Source organism: Oryx dammah, unplaced genomic scaffold (genome assembly GCF_014754425.2).
Source record: "Oryx dammah isolate SB20612 unplaced genomic scaffold, SCBI_Odam_1.1 HiC_scaffold_15, whole genome shotgun sequence".
Taxonomy (NCBI): Eukaryota; Metazoa; Chordata; class Mammalia; order Artiodactyla; family Bovidae; genus Oryx; species Oryx dammah.
The window spans coordinates 35,999,932-36,022,279 of NW_024070199.1; the positions used below are offsets into that span (position 1 = coordinate 35,999,932).

The 22,348-nt window shown below is 52.7% G+C and overlaps 1 protein-coding gene across 1 annotated transcript; it reads left to right on the plus strand.

Moving 5' to 3' along the window:
* Nucleotides 1-281: 281 nt before the first annotated feature.
* On the plus strand, nucleotides 282-22,171 carry CD5 (CD5 molecule). The gene is made up of 11 exons (XM_040255913.1): nucleotides 282-416; nucleotides 12,059-12,097; nucleotides 13,562-13,903; nucleotides 14,346-14,408; nucleotides 14,662-14,997; nucleotides 17,225-17,524; nucleotides 18,188-18,313; nucleotides 18,972-19,025; nucleotides 20,098-20,217; nucleotides 20,749-20,840; nucleotides 21,706-22,171. The coding sequence occupies exons 1-10, from the start codon at nucleotides 365-367 to the stop codon at nucleotides 20,835-20,837; spliced, it is 1,521 nt and encodes a 506-aa protein (XP_040111847.1). The 5' UTR covers nucleotides 282-364; the 3' UTR covers nucleotides 20,838-20,840; nucleotides 21,706-22,171.
* Nucleotides 22,172-22,348: the final 177 nt, after the last annotated feature.

Genomic DNA, 22,348 nt, shown 5'->3' on the forward strand with positions numbered 1-22,348 from the left:
GCTCACTGGTGAGATGTGTCCCCTTTCCCTCTCAATCCCCCCAGGCCTCCTTCCCTTCATCCTGGTCTAGGACTGCCCCCACCCTCCACCCCCGCCCCCTGGCCATAGGCACCCTGGGCAGGAAGCTGGCAGAGACCAGGACCGCCAGTTGAACAGGAGCAGATGGTTTTTTACTGAGGAGGAAGTTGACAGTTTCAACTTCAAACACGGGTGACGCAGGCCCCGCACTGCCTGCTCCCCTGTCCCACCCCTGCCTGAGCCCTGTCTGCCCCGCCCCCTCCTCCCAGAGAGGGAGACACAAGGCCAGACACCCTCAACTTGGGCGCCGAGCTTGCGGAGGCTGAGGTGGGAGGAGGCCGCGCCCATGGGGTCTCAGCATCCACCACTGACTGCCCTGTACCTGCTGGAGATGCTGGGTGAGTACCCCTTCTGGGGTGTCTGCTGGGGGTACCTGGGCTCGGGGTACAAGAGAGAAGATGCCAGCGTCAGATCCCTCGGTCTGACTCAGGCCTGCATGTCACCTCTTTGGAGTATTGCAGAGAGTTGGGGCTACCAGGATCACTCTCTTGTCCCCCAGTCCCAGCTCAGCTCTGGGCTCTGCTTCGTCCACCACGAGGGCCCCACCTCTCCTTCTCTCTGGCACTGTTGGAGGGTTGAGGACCTTACTGTCCCCTTCCAGGTGGAATCCATCCTCAGATCAGGCTCCGAGCCTAGAACTTAAGTTGTCCAGCTCTCATTTGGTGCCAGCTTCCCTCTGCAGCTACCCACCCTCACCCCTGCCTTATGAGGGTCCAGCCTTTACTTGGGTGCCTCCAGGGACAGGAAACTCACCATCTCCTGGGCAATTCTGGTGATGCTCTGGACAGAGCGGGCCAAGGCAGGGTGGGGACTGGATCGCAGTTGAGCAGATGTCAAAAACATAAGTCTTGGGCCTCAGTCAGACCTCCCAGGCAGATGTGAGCTCACACTGGGTCTGCTGTCACGCCAGACCTGGATGCTGCTGCTGCTAAGTTGCTTCGGTCGTGTCCGACTCTGTGCGACCCCATAGACGGCAGCCCACCAGGCTCCGCCGTCCCTGAGATTCTCCAGGCAAGAACACTGGAGTGGGCTGCCATTTCCTTCTCCAATGCATGAAAGAGAAAAGCGAAAGTGAAGTCACTCAGTCATGTCCGACTTCTAGCAACCCCATGGACGGCAGCCTACCAGGCTCCTCCGTCCATGGATTTTCCAGGCAAGAGTACTGGAGTGAGGTGCCTGGATAGGGACTTCCTAACCCTTACCCAAGGGTGACTGTGGAAATGACCTGGGGCCTCTGGAGAAGCTGGCTGGGGATAAGGTTTGGGGTGGGTGAGCCTGGGGTCTCCTGTCTGCTGGAGGGGAGATGGTGGAAGAGGCAGCCTTCCATCCCTGAGGTCCTGGGACACTAGCTTGGGACTGGAGCCCTGTTGCTGGGGCATCAGCGACACTGGCCGGTGGGGAGGATGCTGAGCAAGCGGGAGACAAGTGAGATCATTGTACTTTGTGATCTGAACCCTGGGGTCTAAGTTTGGCCCTGTACGACCTCAAATAGGACTCGAGCCTCTCCAGGCCTCTACCTCCTTATTTATAAAATGCAGGGGGATGAACTGGGTGAGATCCGACCACTTCTCAAGGGTTTGGAAGGTGTGGCAGTTGAGAGAGGTGACTGACTCAGGATGGGAACAGGTGAGAACAGATGGCAGCTTGAGGCTTCCCAGTTTAGGAGGAAAGGACTCAGGGGACATAGCCTGCTTAGCGGGGCACCTCAGTCCCTCCTAGAAAAGGGTGTGTATGTGCGAATATGTGTGTGTACTTGTGTGTGTTTTCATAGGCGAAACATGGCTTCTGCATGTAGCTTGCCTTCCCCTTGGGCATGTGGTGATGGCTCATATTCTAATAACTGTTCTTCCATGGATCTGCAGGAGACGCAAAGTGCCTTCTGTCCCCAGGGTGGAGGCTGAGGGATGGGCCCTGGTTACTTTCCAGTACCTTCCTGAGCAGCTGCTGTGGCCTCCTTGGCCATGAAGATTCCAAACACCAAGGTCCTAAGCCTCCCCTTCCCTCGTGGCTCAGGGGAGGGGGAGGTAAAGGTGGTAAAGAATCCGCCTGCAATGTAGGAGACCTGGGTTTGATCCCTGAGTTGGGGAGATCCTCTGGAGGGGGGCATGGCAACCCACTCCAGTATTCTTGCCTGGAGAATCCCCATGGACAGAGGAGCCTGGCAGGCTACAGTCCATGGGGTTGCAAAGAGTCAGACACAACTGAGCGACTAAGTACACACACCCCTCCCCCCTCCCCGCCTTACCTATTCCTTACCTGTGGCCTCTGACCCCACTGGGTCAAGGGTCTGGCCAAATTCCCAGCTGAAGGTGGGGGTGGGATCCTTCTCTTCAGGCCTCCCCCTGAATCCCATCAGGGGCAAGGCTCCTGGCAGGATCAGGCCCAGCAGAGCCCAGAGTCCAGAAGGCAGGGCCCTTACCAGAGTATAGGAACCATCCGGAAGTCCAGGAGCACAGGGTTCCCGGTGTGTATGTGTGTGGGTGAAACTGATGGATAATAAACATTTTCACTGTTCAGTGGGTCACAGCTTAAGAAATACTTTGAAAGCCATTTTCTTCTGAAAGTTTCAGCCTAGTAGGCAGGTAGCCTAGTATGCAACCTAGTAAGTAGGGCCCGTTGCCTCCATTTTACAGTGTGGAAAACTGAGGTCCAGAAGGAGCAGCTGATGAGCTGCAGAGCCCACCCCAGCCCAGTGCTCCTGCTCCCATGGAGCCGCTCCGTGGCCCTGACCAAGAGCAAAGACACACCAAAGCCACTCCCACGACTAGGAAAATGGCCGCAGGACACAACCGCCACCAGGAGACAGACAGCCATCAAGGGTTGGGGACACTTAGGCCTAGGGTTGAGCAAGCAACACAGGCACCCTTCAAGCTGTTCTAAGCAGAGACGACCCAACGCCAGAGCCCTGGGCACACTTCGGCCTCCTGTCTGGCCACGAAAGTTGTGCCCATGGCTTGGAGACCTTTGGTACATGGAAATACCAACAGCCTGCTTTTCTCCATAGCTACTTTTAGCTTCAACCTACCGGGAGCTCACCTGCTGAAGGTGGGGCATGGAGGCAGCTCTGATCACTACCCAGCCACTCAGGTCTAGCCACCAGGGTTACAGAAACTGACACTAAGTTGTGGTAAAGTCACGGACTCAGCAGTCTGAATTCTGGTCTCCTCCCTTGCCAGTTAGGTGACTATGGACCCATTCTGTAAGTTTCAGTGTCCTCCTATGCGAAACTCGAATAATAATAGCACCTGTCTTATAGCAATTTCTAAGGATTAAATGAATCAATGAATGTAAATTTCAGTAGGAACATTAGCTTGTATAGTAAGTGCTGAGTAAGCATTAATAATAATAATTAATAAATTTATATAGTAACATAATTACATAACTTATTTATTATTTATATATAATAAATTCTCCAGGCAAGAATACTGAAGTGGGTTGCTATTTCCTTCTCCAGGGGAATCTTCCCAGCCCAGGGATTGAACTCAGGTCTCCTGCATTGCAGGCAGATTCTTTACCATCTGAGCCACCAGGGAAGCCTATGTGTACACAATAAATATATAAATTTATTATATAATTTATCATAAAGATTAATTATTGTTTATTATGTGAATTTATTATTATCATTATTATCAGAGTCAACAAGAAACCAGGTGAGGCAGGACCCAGTGGGGAAGACTTGAGCCTAGCGATGAGGCTTTCTGTCCTCCAATCCTTCTGTTCTGGCTAATGATTCATTCATTTCTTCATTTCCATATATTTATTGAGCATCTACTATGTGCCCAGTTCTGTGTAAAGCTCTGGGGATACAGCAGTGAACCAGACAAGAGCCCCCTCATGGAGGGAGTGCCAGAAATTTTACAAATTTCTAAATTTTGTCATTAGCGTGATGAAGGAAACAGTAACCACTGAGCCTCTGGGACCAAGTTCACGTTTGATGGGACCCCCAGCCCGAGGGGCTGCTCTCTGAGATGACCTCATCTGAGACCCGAATGATGGAAGGATCCAGTCAGGCAGGGAAAAGCGGGAGCAGTGACCAGGCAGAGGGCACGTGGAGGGTGAAGGCAACAAGTAGGACAGGCCTAGAGGAGCTGGATGTCCACAGTGGGGGTAGGGAGGGGGGAGGCCCACGGTGAGCCTACCGGCTGGTCTGAAGTCTCAGGGTGCAGAGCTGAGGCCATTGCTGGCTCTAAGTGCAAAGAATCAGGCCCCCAGAAGCCCCGAGTTCCCCACCTCCAGCAGGGAGCAGAAGACCTGGGCGCTCAGGGCCCCCACTGACCCCTCCGGTCACCCTGTCCTGTGCCAACAGCTCAGAGGGGTCTCCTGCAGCAACCAGGGGACCATGGAGGGACTTCGCCATCCTACAAATCTGATTGAATGCCTATTCTGTGTGCATGCACGTGGGTACCTTGTGAGCATGTATGCGTGTGCGTGCCCCCATATATGTGCCTGTGTTGTGCGTGCACACGTGCAAAGGCCTATGGGGCTTTGAAGCAATGCAGAACTGGGTTTGATGTCTTTGAGATCACTCACAAATGACAGGAACATGCCTCTGAGACACAGCCTTCTCATCTATAAAATGGGGATAACCACTGCGCCCATCTCAAAGGATAATCGTTATCCTTAAATCTGGTTCATTCATTCATTCAGATAGCAAGTATTTATCGAGCACCTGTTATTCTAAGTGCCAGGGACACAGCAGTGAATACTCAAAATTCCTGTCCAGCTGGAGCTGACATCGTAGATGGAGGTGTGATGGGGAGACAGACAAGAGACAAGCAAGTCAAGGATTATATGGGTGTTAGGAGATCAGGAGTGATTTGGGGTTGGGGGTTAGGGGCTCTGGGGGCTGTGCTGTACCCAGAGAGGGTGCAGTGGGTCTCATAAGAAGATCACATTTGAGCAAATACACGTAGGAAGTGAGTGATTCCACTGCACCATGCAGGCCCAGGAAGGAAGGTGGCAGTCACATGGAGGCTGGTGGCAGGGCAGCCATGAAGGCCCCCGTGAGGATGGGGCATTTTCTCCAACAAACTCGAGGCACCTGGGGCCAAGCCGAGGAAAAAGGGTGCTGAGCACCCTGGAGAGAAACGGGACCTCTCCAGGTCCACAAGCTGTTATCTTGAACCTCTGGCTGGATGTGTTTGGGAACTCAGAATTTTCCAGGCGGTGGAAGGTACTGTTGTATATGTTGTGTGCTCACGACACACCAAGGAGGTATGGGCAACACGCTGTTCCCATTTCTGCAGTGCAACTACGTTTGTGCACTAAAAACATAAACACCTTCCCACCAAATGTGTCAGAAAAGACTTTGTTTTGGCTTTGAATTGCAGATAGCATGGGGGCCGTGGCCCAATGTTACTTCCTCTAATTACCGTGTTACCACTCCTGTCCTGTCATTGCTGTGTACCCCTGGGGAGCTTGACCCTCACGTTCCCACAGGAATCTGGTACTCCCTTCTCCCTGGGGGCACAACTGGGAGATGTGTGGTGGGAACAGAACAGGAAGTTAGTGACGGTCGGCAGAGGCAACAAGGGTCCACAGACGCCCCTGTGGGGTGAAGCCCTCCTTCTCTCTGGCCTCAGTTTCCCCATTAGTACCACGGGGCCAGCAGGCTCTGGGGTCTCCCAGTGATAGAGCCCCATAGGGCCCTGTCAAGTGATGGTGATGAGACTTCTGTCCTGACCCTACCACCAGCAGGCTGTGTGACCTTGGGCTAGTCGCTCAGCCTCTCTGAACATCAGTTTCTTGATCTGAAAGTAGAGATGAGGTCCATCCCTTCTTCACAGGGCTGTGGATATGAGCCCTTGTGCAGGTTTTGGAGTAAGTGAGGCTCTGAAAAGAAAGGAGGGCTGGTCCGTGTGACAGTGGAACCACATACGGCAAGTGTGAAACTCATGCAAATTCAATCAGACAAACAAGGCCACCAGGGAAAGCGTGGAATCGCAGTTCAGATACGAAGGCCATTCTGTCCAGGAGCTGCTCGCTGTCGCCTGTTGGCGCAGGCTCTGGGTGGGTGAGATTAGAAACCCGAATCCGCTGTTCCTTCTGTGGGCTCCAGCCCCCCAGCTTCTCCTGGCATGAACCTCGTGTGATTCTCTGAGCATTTTGCACATAAAAAGGCTCCTAATCAAAAACCAACCCTTCATCTGGTGCTGCACCAGAGAAACAGAATTTTGGCCCTTTATGATCTTTGTTTCCCTGAAGCCCTGATGCAGATTCAGGGTAACAGGGGTCCACTGACAAGTGTCGTTTCAGAAAATCAGGATTCCTGGCCTCCTAACCCAGCCTCCCATCAGAGGCTGAGGGAAGGAAAATACAGAAAGTGCCCCAAAGGCAGTGGACCTACTGTGTTTGCTGTAAATTGATGAGAATGTTAGGGACCATTAAAGGGAATCACTGTTAATGGAAAAAAGGGAACATCTGACTTCCTAACCGCACTAAATTGGTCTGTCAGTTTCCTTATCTGGAAAATAGGGTGATGACAGGCCGCATGATTGAGGATGTAGGGAAGAAATGGGGTCTCCCATGTAAAACCCTTGTCCGCGGGTCTACACGGGGTAAGAGGTGGCTGTCCCGTTTTTATCATCAGTGAAGTCCCAGCACCTCCCTGGGATCCCTGTGCCCACTGGACCCTCGCAAGGCAGGGCTCCCCAAGGCGGGCCTCGCTCTTGCCTCCATTTCTCAGTACATAGGGATTGTGATCAGAGGTGCTTGCGGGTCCAGGAGGGCCCACTAGTGGGTCTGAGGCTGGCATAAAGGGTACAGTCTCTGAAGCCAGCCGCCTGAGGCAAGTTCAGGCTCTGCTGTAAAGTGGGAGCAATAATACAGGCCCACCAGCTTGCATCTGCGATTCCAAAAAGTATTTGTAAATTTCCAGCAAATGCATACACTGCAAATCCTGACCTGAACGAATAGGAGACTATTTATAATCTTCACGCATCCCACTTGGTGTGAAAATTCATATGTTTCGCTGCAGAAACCATCATATGTTTGCCGCTGAGGCTCTCCAGATGCAGGGGGACAGTAGGGTGCCCCAAGGACGCTGGCAAACCTGGGTAGAACTGAACTGACTGCCCTAGGGCTCACCGCAGCGCAGCCCCACATGACCAGAAGCAGAGTTAGTCAATCAGTAGTGTCTGACTCTGCGACCCTGTGGATTGTGGCCCATCAGGCCCCTCTGTCCATGGAATTCTCCAGGCAAGAATACTGGAGTGAACACAGGCAAGAATAATGGAGTAGCCATTCCCTTCTCCAGGGGATCTTCCCAATACAGGGATTGAACCCGGGTCTCCTGCATTATAGGCAGGTTCTTTATCGCCTGAGCCACAGAAAACTTATTTTTCAAAAATATTTCGATCTTGGGATTTTTTATAAAAAAGAGAAGCAAGGGACTTCCTTGGTGGTCCAGGGGTTAAGACTGTGCTTCCACTGCAGGGGACACAAGTTTGATTCCTGGTCAGGGAACTAAGATCCTGCATGCTATGTATGAGCCCGAAAAATAAATAAGAAGAGGAAAAAGAAAACAAAAAGAAACCTTTAAAAATAACGGGCTCCCTTCCCCAATTTTTTAACACTCTGCTGAGCAAATAAAACTCATCTGTGGCCTGATGCAGCTCAAAGTGTTGCAGTAGAGAGAGCCGAAGAGAGAACTATCCAGAATGGTGTGTGTGTGTGTGTCGGGGGTGGGTGGGGTGGCGGGGAGGGGAAGGGTGCAAGAGGAGAGGCAAGGGAGGGGATGAGTGCGTAAATATCTCAGAGTTGCTTTCAAAAATTCATTTACTCCCCACCTGAGACCTCCTTAGGGCAGCAGGGTCTAAACAGCTCAATCTCTGCAAAGGCAGAGATGAGGAGAGGAGCTCGGGGAGCATGAAAAAGCCTTCCTATTGCCTCTCTGGCTTTTTCAGCCCCGAGCTTTCCCTGGCTCAGCCAATCTAAGCCTGAAATAGTGGGGGCTCCGAGGAGAGGTTGGCATGGGAAGGAAGGGCCCTGGTCCTGGCTGCTCAGATTGTGGTGGTAGATGATGGATTGGGGAATGGCGCGATACTTTCATGACTAGCGTCCCTCATGGTCTGTAGGGTCCCCAGGCTTCTGTTGGCAGGTTCTGCAGCAGCAAAGCCTCGGACCTCTGGTTGCATCCTTAAAGGTGTAGTCAGGGAGAGGGTCTGCAGGGTTCAGGGAAGGAGGATGCTGGTCCAGCCCCTGTGAGAAGCAGCTAAAAGAATAAAAATAAGTTGTGGATAAATCAAAAGCTGGCAGATCCCTGGACAGACAGGAAGAAGCAGCACCCAGGAAGCCTCCCAGTCAGTCGTGCATCTCACCTGCCCACGCCTGCCTGCCTGTGGCTGAGATACATCAGGAACCAGAGATTATAGATCCTGGAAGTTTGAACTGAAAGGAAGGTGAGGGAGGGTGGAATCTAAGGTCTTCACTTTACAAACGAAGAGACCAAGCCCAGAGAGGTTGAGTGATTTGCCAAGATCACACAGCAAGTTCAGGGAAAGTCTTCCCATAGGATGTTTTGCTGGCTGAAGGGGATTTCAAATTCACTCCTTTTCATCAGGTTTGCATGCCAGGAATACGCAGGAATCAGTGAAACACAAAGCAGGCCAACACAGGCTTCCACTGAAGGGAAGGGAGGCAGCTCAGCCCAGTGGTCAAAAGCACAGACACTGTGCCAGGTGGCCTGGCTTGGAGGCCTGGCCCCAGTGCTCATCAGTTGCTTAACAGGTTATTTAATCTCTCTGTGCCCTCATCTATAAAATGAGAAGGTCAAAATAATAGTGCCAGCTTCTCAGAGCTGCGGTGAGGTTTGAGAGAGTTCACGTATGAAAACGTCTGGGAGAAAGTAAGTACTATGGAAGTGTTTATGGTGATGGTAGAGGTGGTGGTGATGGCGACAGGGGTGGCGATTATGTTGATGGTGATGGTGACTGTGTTTTGAGGGGGTGGTGGTGACAATGATGGTCACAGTGATGGTGACAAGAAATACTGCTCACCTGAGGCCAGTCAGGCTCACAGAAGGAAGGTGAAGCCCTGAATCACATAGATGCCTTGTCTCCACCGGGCCTTTTCTTTTTTAGAATTGTCCTTGGTTCTCAGGTTGTACAGTCTTTCCTGAGGATGTTCTCTGGCTGTTCCATGTGAGATCGGCAAGGGTGGTCAGGCCCAGTCCCTGACCTCAGGGGCTTCAGGGTCTGGAGGCTCCAGCACCAGGTTCAGGGTCTAAGTCATGCTCATTTCTGCTTGTTTGTCCGTTCTGAGGACTTGGCCCTTTGGAGGCCCAGAGAGGTGGCAGAAAGCAGAGAGATGGGTTTGGAAGGCAGACTTGTGGTTCGAATCCAGGCCCTAGTGGTTTCACCCTGAACAGACGTCTATATCGAACATGTATTCAGCTCACGTTGTGGGGCCATCTGGAAGATAAACAACCATATCTGTAAGGAACTACCCTCCCGAGGGCTGAGTATACAGTAGGTGTTCAATAATTGGTAGTTGCTGTTAACAATGGAGAAGGCAATGGCACCCCACTCCAGTACTCTTGCCTGGAAAATCCCATGGACAGAGGAGCCTGGTAGGCTGCAGTCCATGGGGTCGCTAAGAGTCGGACACGACTGAGCGACTTCATATTCACTTTTCACTTTTCACTTTCATGCATTGGAGAAGGAAATGGCAACCCACTCCAGTGTTTCTGCCTAGAGAATCCCAGGGATGCAGGAGCCTGGTGGGCTGCCATCTATGGGGTCGCACAGAGTCGGACACGACTGAAGCGACTTAGCAGCAGTAGCAACAAAGGTTGGCTGTGGTGACTTTGGGAATATGAAGTTCTCAGGTTAGAAAGGGGGCAGCAAGCCCTGTGATCCAGCTCTCCAAGCATCCAGACCCAGACCTCTCCCCGTGGGAAACCTCCCAAGCAGGCCTGCAGTCCACCCACCGGCAACACCAGCTCTGAGCACGGAGTGCCGGATGGAGAATGCTGGCCAGGAAGGCCCTGGGCCAAGGCTTTTACATAGATTGCTTCAGCTCATCCTCATAACATTGCTATAAAACTGGTCCCTTTCTCGTTCCCGTGCCACAGACAAGGAAACTGAGGCTCAGAGGGGCCAAGGTTGTGGCAGAGCTCTTACGCAGACCCAGCGAAGAGCCTCAATGCCTGAGAAACTTTCCTGCAGCACTGAGCACCAAAGGGTGGATCTTTAGGTCCCCTCTTCTCATTAGCGCCACTTCAAGCTGCCTCAACCCTCAGGGTTTAGCCAAAGAAATGACTCCCTAAAAGTAGACAGCCCCATTCCCACTGGGAATTGGCACCGAGAGAGGTAAGAGGTCAGGAGTGAAAGGTGACGGCAGAACAAAGGGCCTCCTGCCTCCTCATCACCAAGTGAGCCAAATGTCTTCACCATGTCCTCCTGAGGCCATCCTGCCCATTGCAGCAGATTGGATGATCGACAGCTGGTCAACCCTCTCCCAGCTGAGAGCAGAGCTCTGGGCCTGACACAGTTTCTGCATTAGAAATACCTTCCCCTTCTGAGGCCCAGGACTCTCAGGACAACTATGGTGGGCTCTTGCCAGGATGGATGAAACTTACCATAGGCTGCCAAGTCATTACAAGGAATCTTGGTTGGGAGAGAGGGCCAGGCTGGTGGAGCGTGACTTCCTTTAAAATTCTACCATCAGCTTCAGAACACTCAGGCAAAACTAGGCTTTTTTACAGCCAGCAACAATCTCTCAAAAGCAACTTAAACACAGCCCTTTGCTAGATAAAGTACTCACCCTGGCCCAATAGTGTCCCCAGTTCCCAGTTGAGAAGTGAGCCCTGGGGGCAGACAGAAACCAAACCGCTTGTTCCATGACTGATGAAGCCCAGCAGTAAATGTGGAGTGTGGGCTTGGAGGCCACACAAGTGTGCCACCCGACTCATACCCACCCGTATCAAACCTCTCCCAGCTACATTTGAGTCAGCCATGAGCTGCTCTGCCAAGAGGGTGACGATTACCTGCTTTGACCACTTGCTCCACAAGTGGAGGACCACTTGCTCCTTCTAGCCAAGGGGTAGATCAGTTCTCCCCAAATGACCTGTCCATTGGGCTCCTTTACCAACTGACTGCTTGATCTTGGGCAAGTCCCACTGCCTCTTTGAGCTCAGATTTCCTCCTCCTAAACTAGGAGCTGTTGAAGAGAAATTTTTTCATTTCTATCCTGCCTTGGGTGTTCTAGAAAGTAGCAAAATGTCCTAGGTTCCCATGCTGGCTAGTTTCTCAGCTTTCTAGAACTAAGATGTTTGATTTTTTTTTTTTGATTGAAAGTGACATTCAGGATATTTTTATGTTGACACCCAGCACACAAAAACTGAGCCTTATCTTCACAAAACATGATGCATTCTGACATTCTCTATTCTTGTCCATTTCATTTTTTAAAAAGCTGAGGGTTGTAGGGACTTCTCTGGTGGGTCCAGTGGTTAAGACTCCACCTTCCAATGCAGGAGGCATGGGTTCGATCCCTGGTTAGGGAACTAAGATGGGGTGCTGTCAAAAGTTTGAAAAATATACTTTAAGTTGACGGTTGCATTGCTACACAATTTTAAAAAAGTTGATGGTTGCCATGCTACATATTACTACAGAGGAATAGCATGAGGAAATCTTTGAGGGCTGTGCAGAACTGTGCACCTTGACGGTGACAGTGATCATGTAGACCCATGTGTGTGTTTATAGTCCTAGAATTGTGCACTAAAAGAAAATCAATTTCACACGTTCATTGAAAAAGTCAAGTTTTAAAGTAAGAAAGAAAATTAATGCCTGCAACACACAACATTGATTTCATGACCCACCTAAGGGTTACAACCTGCAGTGTGAAAACCCCAGTCCCTGAACCCCATGACGGTGGCATGGGGCAGAATAGGCCATTGATCAGGCTGCGGGCAGAGTTGAGGTGGGGAGACGGGAGCAGGGGAGAGACCTCACTTCCTGACCCTCCTCTCTCCTTTCCACAGTCACTTCCTGCCTCGGAGGGTTCAAGGTGGAGGAGCGAGGTAAGGAAGAGCCATGCGAAGAGGGGGGCATGGAGCAGGGCTGCGACTCCATCAGGCTGTAGGGGGACCTACCATCTTTTCATCAGAGTGAATCTCACCTTACAGGGAGAGAGAGAGAGTACTCCCCCAACACACACGCATGCAGATGCGTCTGGGCATGCACACACACACTCACGCACCCTAAAGAGGCCCATTTGCAGAGAGCTGCCCTAGACAGCCATAAAGTACCATGCAAATGCTAGTTCTCATGCTAACTATTATTACAGTCCACTCGTCGGGTACAGAAAGTATACTGGCCCATAAATGCATCTTGCAAAGTCCTACATCCTACCCAGTCCTGCCAGATGCTCCCTGGCCAGAGACATTTGCAGCAGAGGCTGCCCCAGATTGTGATGTGTGTTAAATGTCTTGGACTTTAATCCTAGAGGTGAGTGTTTCCCAAACAGGGTTCCATGGAACTCGGTGGACAAAGCATAGGCCACACTACATCCCACCTTAGAGCCTGACAGGGGACAATGGCCTGGTAAAGGGTCTGAGGAGTCCTGCAGTAAGGAACTCTGTTAAGCATTTTCAAATCCAGCAGTCCCCAGGCTACCTTCACCACAGACCTCTCTTTTTCACATGTCCTGAGATAATATCAGGCTGAATGTATTTGGAGATAAATGTAGCAAGAGGGTCTCCTGAAGCTACCAGGCAGTCAGAAGGGGCTGCAGGGTCCTTGGCAGGCCCTGAACTGGGACCTGGAAGCCTGCAATGACATGCTAACTCCAAATGCTAGCCAGATGGGACCTGCCACACGATTCTTCTTATATCACATTTGAGAGCAGGCACAACTCATCTCTAGTGACAGAAAGCAGATCACTGGAGGCCTGAGGCTGGATTCAGGGAAATCAGCTGTGAAGGGGCACAAGGGAACTTCTGGGTGATGGGAAAGTTCTTTGTGTTCTCCAAGCACAGTGAAGGCTGCAGGTGTGTATACATTTGTCAAATTTCATTGAACAAGTGCCCTTAAAATGCATGCATGTCCCTGTAGATAGATCATGCCTCAATAAAACTGATTTTAAAAGTTGGATAGAGAGAAAAAAATCAGGCACTGGGCCCTATCTGGGGTCTATCAAAAGAGAATTTCAAGGCAGGGGGCAGGGAGCGATTCTGCCGGGCAGTGGGTATTGAGAACTCCTTGCTCACTGCTCCAAGTTCTCCTGGGGTCTCGAGCCCCATTCTTCTGGACCTAGTTTTTAAGGGACCACTTGGAACCAGAGCAGCACAAGCATGAGTTTCTGGAAAGTCCCCGAAGGGACCCTGAGGATGAAACTCACAGGAGGAGCAAAGCTGGTGGGAGGATCCCGTGGGTAGAGGGAGCCTGGCTGACTTGGGGTCCCAGGTGGGGAGGGTACAGGGAGGGGCCCCTGTGGAGGACCCTGTTCAGCCTGACCTCCCACTTGCCATCTCTTTGACTCCTAGGGCTCGCCGTGAGACTGAGCGGCTCTGGCTCACCGTGTCAGGGCCGTCTGGAGGTCAGCAATGGGACAGAGTGGTACACGGTGCACAGCCAGAGCTGGGGCCTGGCTCCATACTACCAGGTGGTGCCCAGGCAGTTTTCGCCCCACCAGGCAGATCTCAAGCAGTTCTCAAAGCTGTGCCAGGAGCTGCAGTGCCGGGACCCTTTCTTACTCTCTTCATTGCGTCACTTCAAAGACAAGCAATCCCAGAAGTTTATGATCTGCCATGGACAGTTGGGGTCCTTCTCCAACTGCAGCCTCAACAGGGGACAACAGGTGGAACCTCTGACCCTGATCTGCTCAGGTGGGTGACTAGCCGGCCCAGTAGGTTCCCTAGGCCTGGGCAGCCTCCCTGCCCATGCCTGTGACCTGGAGCCTGAGCAAGCAGGTGGAAGGGGTCACTGACTTACAACCACCCTCTCAGAACATGCCCTGGTGGGGAACTGGAAGGGGCGAGCAGAGGGTGCTGGCCCCTGTCTGGGGATGGAAAAGGTAGACAAACTGGTTCTGCCAATGGCTAACTTCACTGTCTACTCTTAACCTCTATTTTCCCAACTGTAAAATGGGATGGCACTCGCAGGAGGCTTAGATACAACATGTGGGTCAAGTGGGTTTAATGGGGCCTGTGGTACTTATATCATGACTTCCAGTTCTTTCCTAATACTGCCAGTTGCTCCCAGCTCTCCCCACACCCCCTCTTCTTCCAGGGGCCCTGGCCTCTCCCTAATCAGAGTATCTTTTTGCAGAGCTACTGAGGACAACAGCTCCTCCCACGACCTCCCCGCCCACGACCACTCCGGAGCCCACAGGTAAAAGGATTCTGAGGGCTCTGGGGGTAGGGTGCTGGATTTTAGCAAATAAAAACACAGGATGTTTACATTTGAGTCTCAAGTAAGCATGAAAAATTGTAGAGCATGTTCCGTGCAATATTTGGGACCTCACCACCTCCTAGGGTCATTGCCCAGTCACTTGCTCTTCTGTGTGTTAGAACCAAAGAACAAGGAAGGTCTGGGTGCTGGTCATCAGCGCTCAGGTCCCTGCCCCCTCCCTTCTCTCCCCTAGCACCTCCCAGGTTTCAGCTGGTGGCAGAGCCCGGGGGTCTGCAGTGTGCTGGCCTGGTGGAGTTCTACAGCGGTGGCCTGGGCGGCACCATTGGCATCGAGCCCCAGGATGAGATCAAGGACCTGGGGCAACTCATCTGTGCAGCCCTCCAGTGTGGCTCCTTCCTGAAGACCCTGCCAGAGACCGAGGAAGCCCAGACACCAAAGCCAGGAGGCCAAAGGCCCTTGCCAATCCGCTGGGAGATCCAGAACCCAAGATGCAACAACTCCCTGGAGCAGTGTTTCCGAAAAGTGCAGCCCCGGGCGGGTGGCCAAGCTCTTGGCCTCATCTGTTCTGGTGAGTGGGGAGCAGACTGAGACCCACGGGTGTCCCGACGTGGTCATGTGACTTACCGCAGGTTCCTGGAACCCCAGCATGCAGCGCAGGGCACTAGTGCTATGAAGAACACAAGGGAAACAGAGAGCTGGCTTCTGAGAGGTAGGGCAGTCGTGGGGTGGAGAGATGGCACACCCGATGCCCTGGGCATCTCCACAAAGTAACGCAGAACAGGTCCAAATGTGCTGCTGGCTCGGCTGCCACTTGAGGAGGAGCAGGACTTTCAGGAGGAGGCAAGGTCTTCTGGTGGTTTTGATGGATCGTGGCTTGTGTCAAGGGCCCAAGAAGGATGGAGCACTTGGAGGAGACCAGCCTTGCAGGAGGGTAGTTTATGCGCCTCAGAGACAGATGAGGCTGGAGCAACGGTAACTCATAGGAGGTAGGGAGAGGGCAAAGCGGAGCCCCCAGGGGCTTCCTACAGAGGCTGCTGTGTCATACACTGCCATTCTGAAGAAACTAACGATGCCGGTGTGGCTGAGGAAGGAGCCCAGAGGCTGGGCTGAGGGATCCCAAAACCAGGATCAGCAGAGAAACAGGATAAAGGACCAAAGGTCAAATTAAGGGTAAGCACAGCAAACCTCAGCAGGTAGTAGCTCCTATCACAAATGTTCTAGTAAAGTTCAGACTTTAAAAAGTCACACTTACTGAGCACTTGTATCACACTGGGGACTATTCAGGGCATTCCATCCTTTTCACAACAGGCTTAGGAGGTGGATGCTATTGTTATCCCTACTTTACAGATGGGAAAGTTGAGGTTCTGAGAGGTTAAATTTCTTACTCAGTATCACAGAACACTAGCTGGGGTTTCCATTCAAGTAGCATCACTCCAGAGTCTGTAGTATAAGCCTCAGCTACTCCAAGTGTGGAGGGCTTTCCAGGTAGCCCAGTGGGAAAGAATCTGCCTGCCAATGCAGGATACATGAGTTCGATCCCTGGTTTGGAAAGATCCCCTGAAGGAGGAAATGGCAACCCACTCCAGTATTCTTGCCTAGGAAATCCCATGGACAGAGGAGCCTGGCAGAATACCGTCTATAGGGTCTCAAAGAGTCGGATACAGCTGAGCAACTGAGCGTGTATGTGCGCACACACACACGCATACACTCCAAATGTGGTCCTGGACTAGCAGCTTCATCTGACTGGTTAGAAATGCAGACTCCCAGGCCCCACCTTCCATCTACTAATCAAGACTTGCATTTTAGCAAAGTCTCAGGGGTTCATGTGCACTAATCTGGGGAGCATTGCTCTGGAACACTGGGCCCATCCTGCAAGCAGGAATATCCCCAAAACACTGGATTCATGGTGTGAATTAGTAAAATGCTGCCCCCTCCAGACAGAAGTAGTCTCCAAGGATCTCTCAGCCTGAGGAGGGAAAAAAACCACGCTGGCTCCCAGGCTCACCACCACTCTGCTCTGAGCCCTCTTGCAGGCTACAACCTGCAAAGCCATACCCAGAAGGCTGCCTTTGATTTTTTTTTTTCTGAGTAGAAGATTTGCTAGAGCTTTGAAGATGGCTGTTGCTATAGCAACTGGCCACAGCTGGTAAGATCACAAAGTGCTCTGACCTAAACACATGGGCCCCCAGGCCAAGCAGACAAGCAGAAATCAATGATTCTCTGTTGCACCAGGCCCTTTTATGAGAGCCAGTCCCTCCAGGCTCAAGGCCTGGGCAGCAGGATTCCTGGGTATGGTTCCAGGACTCAATCTCCAGGACTCAAAGCAGATGGTATTTCTGATCCCCAGGCCTCAGTTTCCCCTCTCTGAAAAGCCCTCCAACCTCCCTGGGAGCAGCAAGAGAAGGGGAGGATGTTTCAAAAAGGGAAGCAGACTCAGGTGGAGCATATTTCTCACTTCTCTTACTGCCCCCTGGGTGGGGGACAATGGCAGCTGGGGGCTGCCGATGGGCACTGCCCCCATGCCGGCCTTTTCACTGAAAGTGCCCAAGCTGTTGCAGCTGCCCAGAGGTGCCAGGGACAGAACTTGATGGAGAAAATGCCAGAGAGGATGCCAGAAGAAGGGAAAGGCAGAAAGGAAGGCACTCTCACGTGGTACTCAGGCCCCCCGAGACCTGGGCCCTGCTAGGGCCCACACTTGGCCGTGTCACAGGGTCACAGTGGCCTGGCATGCAGGCTTGGGGCCCAGGGAGCTCCGGCCGAGCCCCCCAACTCACCTCCCATTGCTTTCCCCCCAGATTTCCAGCCCAAGGTGCAGAGCCGCCTGGTTGGGGGCAGCGACGTGTGCGAAGGCTCCGTGGAAGTGCGCAGCGGGAAGGGCCAGCAGTGGCACACGCTATGTGACAGTTCCTGGAACAAGGGCACGGCACGGTGGGAGGAGGTGTGCCGGGAGCAGCAGTGCGGCAACGTCAGCTTCTACCAGGGGCTGGACCCCAGCGAGAAGACCTTGGGGGGCTTCTACTGTCCCCTGGGGATACTGTCCCAGTGCCACAAGCTTGAGAAGAAAAAGTCGTACTGCAAGAGGGTGTTTGTCACATGTGAGTTGGCCATGGTCCGTGGTGGGTAGAGGGTGGTTCTGGATTTTTGTTCTAAGACTCAGTCAATGAGCATTATTTCTGAAGAACAGTCCAGGGACTAAAGAGAGAGAGCCCTAGGACAGGATGGAGTGATGACAAATAGGGAGAGAGGGGACAGCATGCTCAGACAGCAATGAGCAGGAACCATCAGGAGGAGACTGGCCATAACTGTCAGGAGGCTGGTGAATATTGGACTCTTACTCCGTCTTTTGCTCTTTCAGATGGAAATTAGGAAAGCAAGGGAAGGGGCACATCTTTGCTGTATTGATGGTAACGGGCTAATACGTAAAAGAGAGAAATGGATGGGTGGACGGCTATTGGTAGATGAAGGCAAGGTGATCACTCATATGTAACTGGAAAACGGTGGAAAGTTGATAGCAGAAGTGGTAAATGAGAGCTGGATGATCAATTGTGAGATAGTAAATGGTGGCTAAATGAACAGGGAGCAGAGGATTTCAGAGATGGATGGACAGACAGACAGATAGAAAACTGCCTCCCACACATGCTAGCCAGTTCCTAGGGGACGCCAGCCAACCAGCCAGGAGCTTCCCTCGAATGGACAGTTTTGATGCCCCAGCCCCCGCCTGCTCCGGGCCAGGTCTGACCTCCCTCTGCCTCCTGCAGGCCAGAACTCCAGCCGAGCAGGCCTGGGCGTGGGCGCCGTGATGAGCATTATCCTGGCCCTCGTGCTTCTGGCGGTGCTGCTGGTCGTGTGTGGCCCCCTGGCTTACAAGAAGGTCGTGAAGAAATGTAGGTGACGGTGCCCTGAGCTGCCTCCCTCTGAAGCCCCTACCGCAGGGGAGGGTCCCCGCCTCCGGAGAGCTGGCTGGGCTCACCTCTGCCTCACCGCCCAGCCCTGCCCTTCCCTCTCCTGCCCACTGGCCCTTCTCTACTCCCAGCAACAAGCAGGAAAATCATTGATTCACCCACATCTGGGGCCCAAAGAGGGGCCCCACTCCAGGCCCAAGGGAGGGTGTGGGTATTCTTTAGACCGTGATGGGTCCAGAGGGTCTGACCTCAGAAGACAGGTGTCCCTGGCTGGCTCTACCACTTTGCAGCTGATGGAGCCACTTCCTGTCTGAGCTCTGTATGTTTCCCCATCCAATGAATGGGCGAGGGCAGACCCAGTTAATGCAGTAGGTGTCATCTTGGCGTTCGGAGACGAGGCTGTGAGATTAGAGAGGCGGGTGGGAGAAAGCCCAGAGGTGGGCAGAGTTGGCTGGGTCCTGGCAGCCCTCCCAGGCCTGAATTCTAGTTCTACACACTTTGTGCTATTTCTCCTGGAAAATCAGCCTCTCAGCATGCACCTGCTGCCTCCTCCCCCCTTCCTGTCCCCCTCCCTTACTCCCCCCCTCAACTCCCCCCACCCCCATCCTGATGTGCCTTTTGCCACCTCTCTGTCACCCAGTCCGCCAGAAGAAGCAGCGCCAATGGATTGGCCCAACGGGAATGAACCAGAACAGTAAGTATCCCCAGGAGGCAGGCTCCTCCCTGGGCCGGGGCCAGCATCCTTGGGGCTCAGGAAGGAGGCTGGTGGAGCCGCGTCATGGGTCACTGCTGACCGCGGATGGAGCCAGCGGCTGCCTGTGGCCTCCGACTCCACTGTGCTCGTCTAAGGTGTTCCTGTGGCTGCGGGTGCTAGCAGGTGGTACTCAGAAAAGAGGAAGCCATGATCAAAGAGACTTGGGAATCAGTGAATTAAGCAAAGCTAGACACAGTTCTTTACTTCAGGACCTGTCAGAACCTTCATGGGCAATTTTGCGTGGTTCATCTTTCCAGAACGGGCATATGTAAAGAAGGGTGGCCCAAGCTAGATATCTCATGGAGTGTCTTTATCACGGGCAGACTTTACAAGGCCAGCTTTAGGACGTTAGGATGCAGCCAGCCCAACCCCCACCCCGCTCCCCATCGTCTTTCTTTCTGGCCACAGTCAGAGCACTTTTGCGGGTAGAACCACAGCCTTCCTCCTGTCTCCACCCCACATCCTCCCCTTTCACACGTCGAGGGCCAAATCCTTCAACTGTGTGGTCAAGTCTTTCTTACAAGATAAAGACCCTCAGCTCCAGGAGGGCAGGGACAATATTTGCCCTATCACTCATGTCCCAATTCCCTGCTTGATCAGTGATTAAGGACTGACCGACTGAAGGCCTGCCCACCAATCAGCTTGCCGGCCAACCCATAGCTGCTCTGAAAGTCTGAGCCCTGGGACATCCCCGTTGGTCCAGTGGTTAAGACTCCGCCTTCCGACGTGTGTTCCATCCCTGGTTGGGGAACTAAGGTCCCACACACCATGGGGTGTGGCCAAAAATTTTGTAAAAAAAAGAATAAAAATGAAAGTCTGAGGCCTGCTAGAATGAGCATTCCCAGGAAGAAGGGGAAAAAAAGTATGTGCTGAAGGATTTCTGGGGATCCTTGCCCCCTTCCCTATCCCTATGTTACACAATGGGAACAGGAAACTGGAGTTCTGGGCTCCAGCTGGGGAGGCGGAGAACAGAATAACACATTTAACGACACCGTCTCCTGAATCTACTCAGTGTCTTTCCATCGCAACCACACGGTGACTGTCCGATCCCAGGTTGAGAACGCCACGGCCTCCCACGTGGAGAACGAATACAGTCAGCCTCCCAGGAACTCCCAGATCTCAGCTTATCCAGGTAAGCACTGGCTGGCGCTCCTAGGAATGACGCCAGGGCCGAGCAGAGGGCCACGTGGTTGCCCAGAGGGAGAAGGAGGCTGAGCAGGGTGGAGGATCAAACTGCCCCTTTGACGGCTGGTCATGGCAGGTAATGGAAGGGATACGGCCTTAACTTGCCCCTCAGCTGGAGAGAAGAACGTGCCGCGATGTCATTAAACACCAGTTCCGCTGTGACCCAAAGGACCTGTTTCTCAATAAATGAGGCCCCTCAGATTCTACGAGGCAGAACAGAGCCATCCAGCAGCGGCCTGCAGAGCCCTGTATCAGATGCTCCCCGACTGCACTGACAGTTAAGCCGCAGGGAGCCTGGTGCTCAGCATCATTAGTGGACACTGGCCGATTTGATCACAACGTTTGCGGGGCTGTTGAGCCACCAGCTCAGGAAGCCTCTGTGATCTTCCAAGAGCTGAAAGGCGCTCGGCTCTGAGGGGCTGTCTTTGTGTGTCCTGAAGGGATAAGCCTGCTCACGCAGCCTCCTTTCTTTCCACAGCTCTGGAAGGGGCCCTGCACCGTATCTCCACCCAGCCTGATAACTCCTCCGACAGTGACTACGAGCTACACGGGGCTCAGAGGCTGTAAGAGGTGAGCCTGGCCCCCGGCAGAGCCCTGGGGATAAGCGCAAGTCCCCCAGGTCTGCTCACCCTGCCTATCCAGGAACGGGTTCGGGGGACGGGCGCTGAGTACCGGGGCTATTGTAAAGGAAATGAATAAGCGTCAGCAATTTAGGTGGTGGGAGCTGATTTGACCATCTGAGCCAGCGGGGTCATGAACCTTAAACTCCATCTGGGAAGACCACATGTAAGAGCCCTTGAAGGTAGAGGAATGTTAAGAAGTACAAACTACTATCCATAAAAGAAATAAGCTACAAGGATGTATTGTACAGCACAGGGAAGAGAGCCAATATTTTATAATAATCATGTTGCTGTTTAGTCGCTAAGTTGTGTCCAACTCTTTGTGATCCCATGGGCTACAGCACGCCAGGCTTCCCTGTCCATCACCAACTCATGGAGCTTGCTCAAACTCGTGTCCGTCGAGTTGGTGATGCCATCCAACCATCTCATCCTCTGTTGCCCCCTTCTCCTCCTGCCTTCAATCTTTCCCAGCATCAGGATCTTTTCCAATGAGTTGGCTTTTTGCATCAGGTGGCCAAAGTATTGGAGCTTCAGCTTCAGCATCCAGTCCTTCCAATGACTATTCAGGGTTGATTTCCTTAAAATCTATAAACTTGCTGAATCACGATGTTGTACACCTGAAGCAAATATAATATTGTAAATCAATATATACCTGAGGTTTTAAAAAAGCACCTCTGAAAATGTCCTGATTGACTTACCCCAGAAGGAGGGCAAAGCCACTGTCCCTGATATTGGGTTGGAGGTTCTTGGGCCTGTCCCCCGACTCCCAGAGCATAAGGTGTCCTCCACCAACACACTTCCTTCTCACCCCACAGATCTGTGACCTGGGAACAAATATTAAGAGCCAGACTTTTTATCCCGAGAATCCTCTGCAGTCACCTCTTGGATGCCACGTCCCACTTCCTGCCCGGCAGGACCATGGGCGGGACTTCCCAACACATCCCACTGACCTGAAGAGGCAGGTCCACTCTGACATCTCCTCACATCTTCACCAGCCTCGGGAAGACCCCAGCATGCCTCAGCTGGCCCCTCCCTGGGTGGAAGCTGTGAAAGGGCAGAGCCCAGAAGCAAGCAGCCTTCCCAAGCAGAGACACACGGGGTCCATACCCGGGCAGCCCCCTCCCTCGTCTGTGGACATTGTCTCTCTCTTCAGACTCTGACCACATAAGGAACCACAGGAAGCCTGCACCTGGAGGTGGGCGGTGGGAGGGAGGGCTGATTTCTCTCATGTATTTTTAATATGTATTTTGTAAATAATGCTTTTTTCTGCTTCCTGGAAAAGGCTGCTCAGCCTGTTCAATCTACCTCTGTGGATCCCTCTGGGGGTGCCAGTGGGAAGGGGCACCTACCGGGGTCAGGGGGCTCTGCAGCCTCGTGGTTGGAGGGCTTTGTTCCTGACATAGGACCACCCAGCACGGCACAGCAGCTGCCAGCCAGCACCCATAGCCTCATCACCAG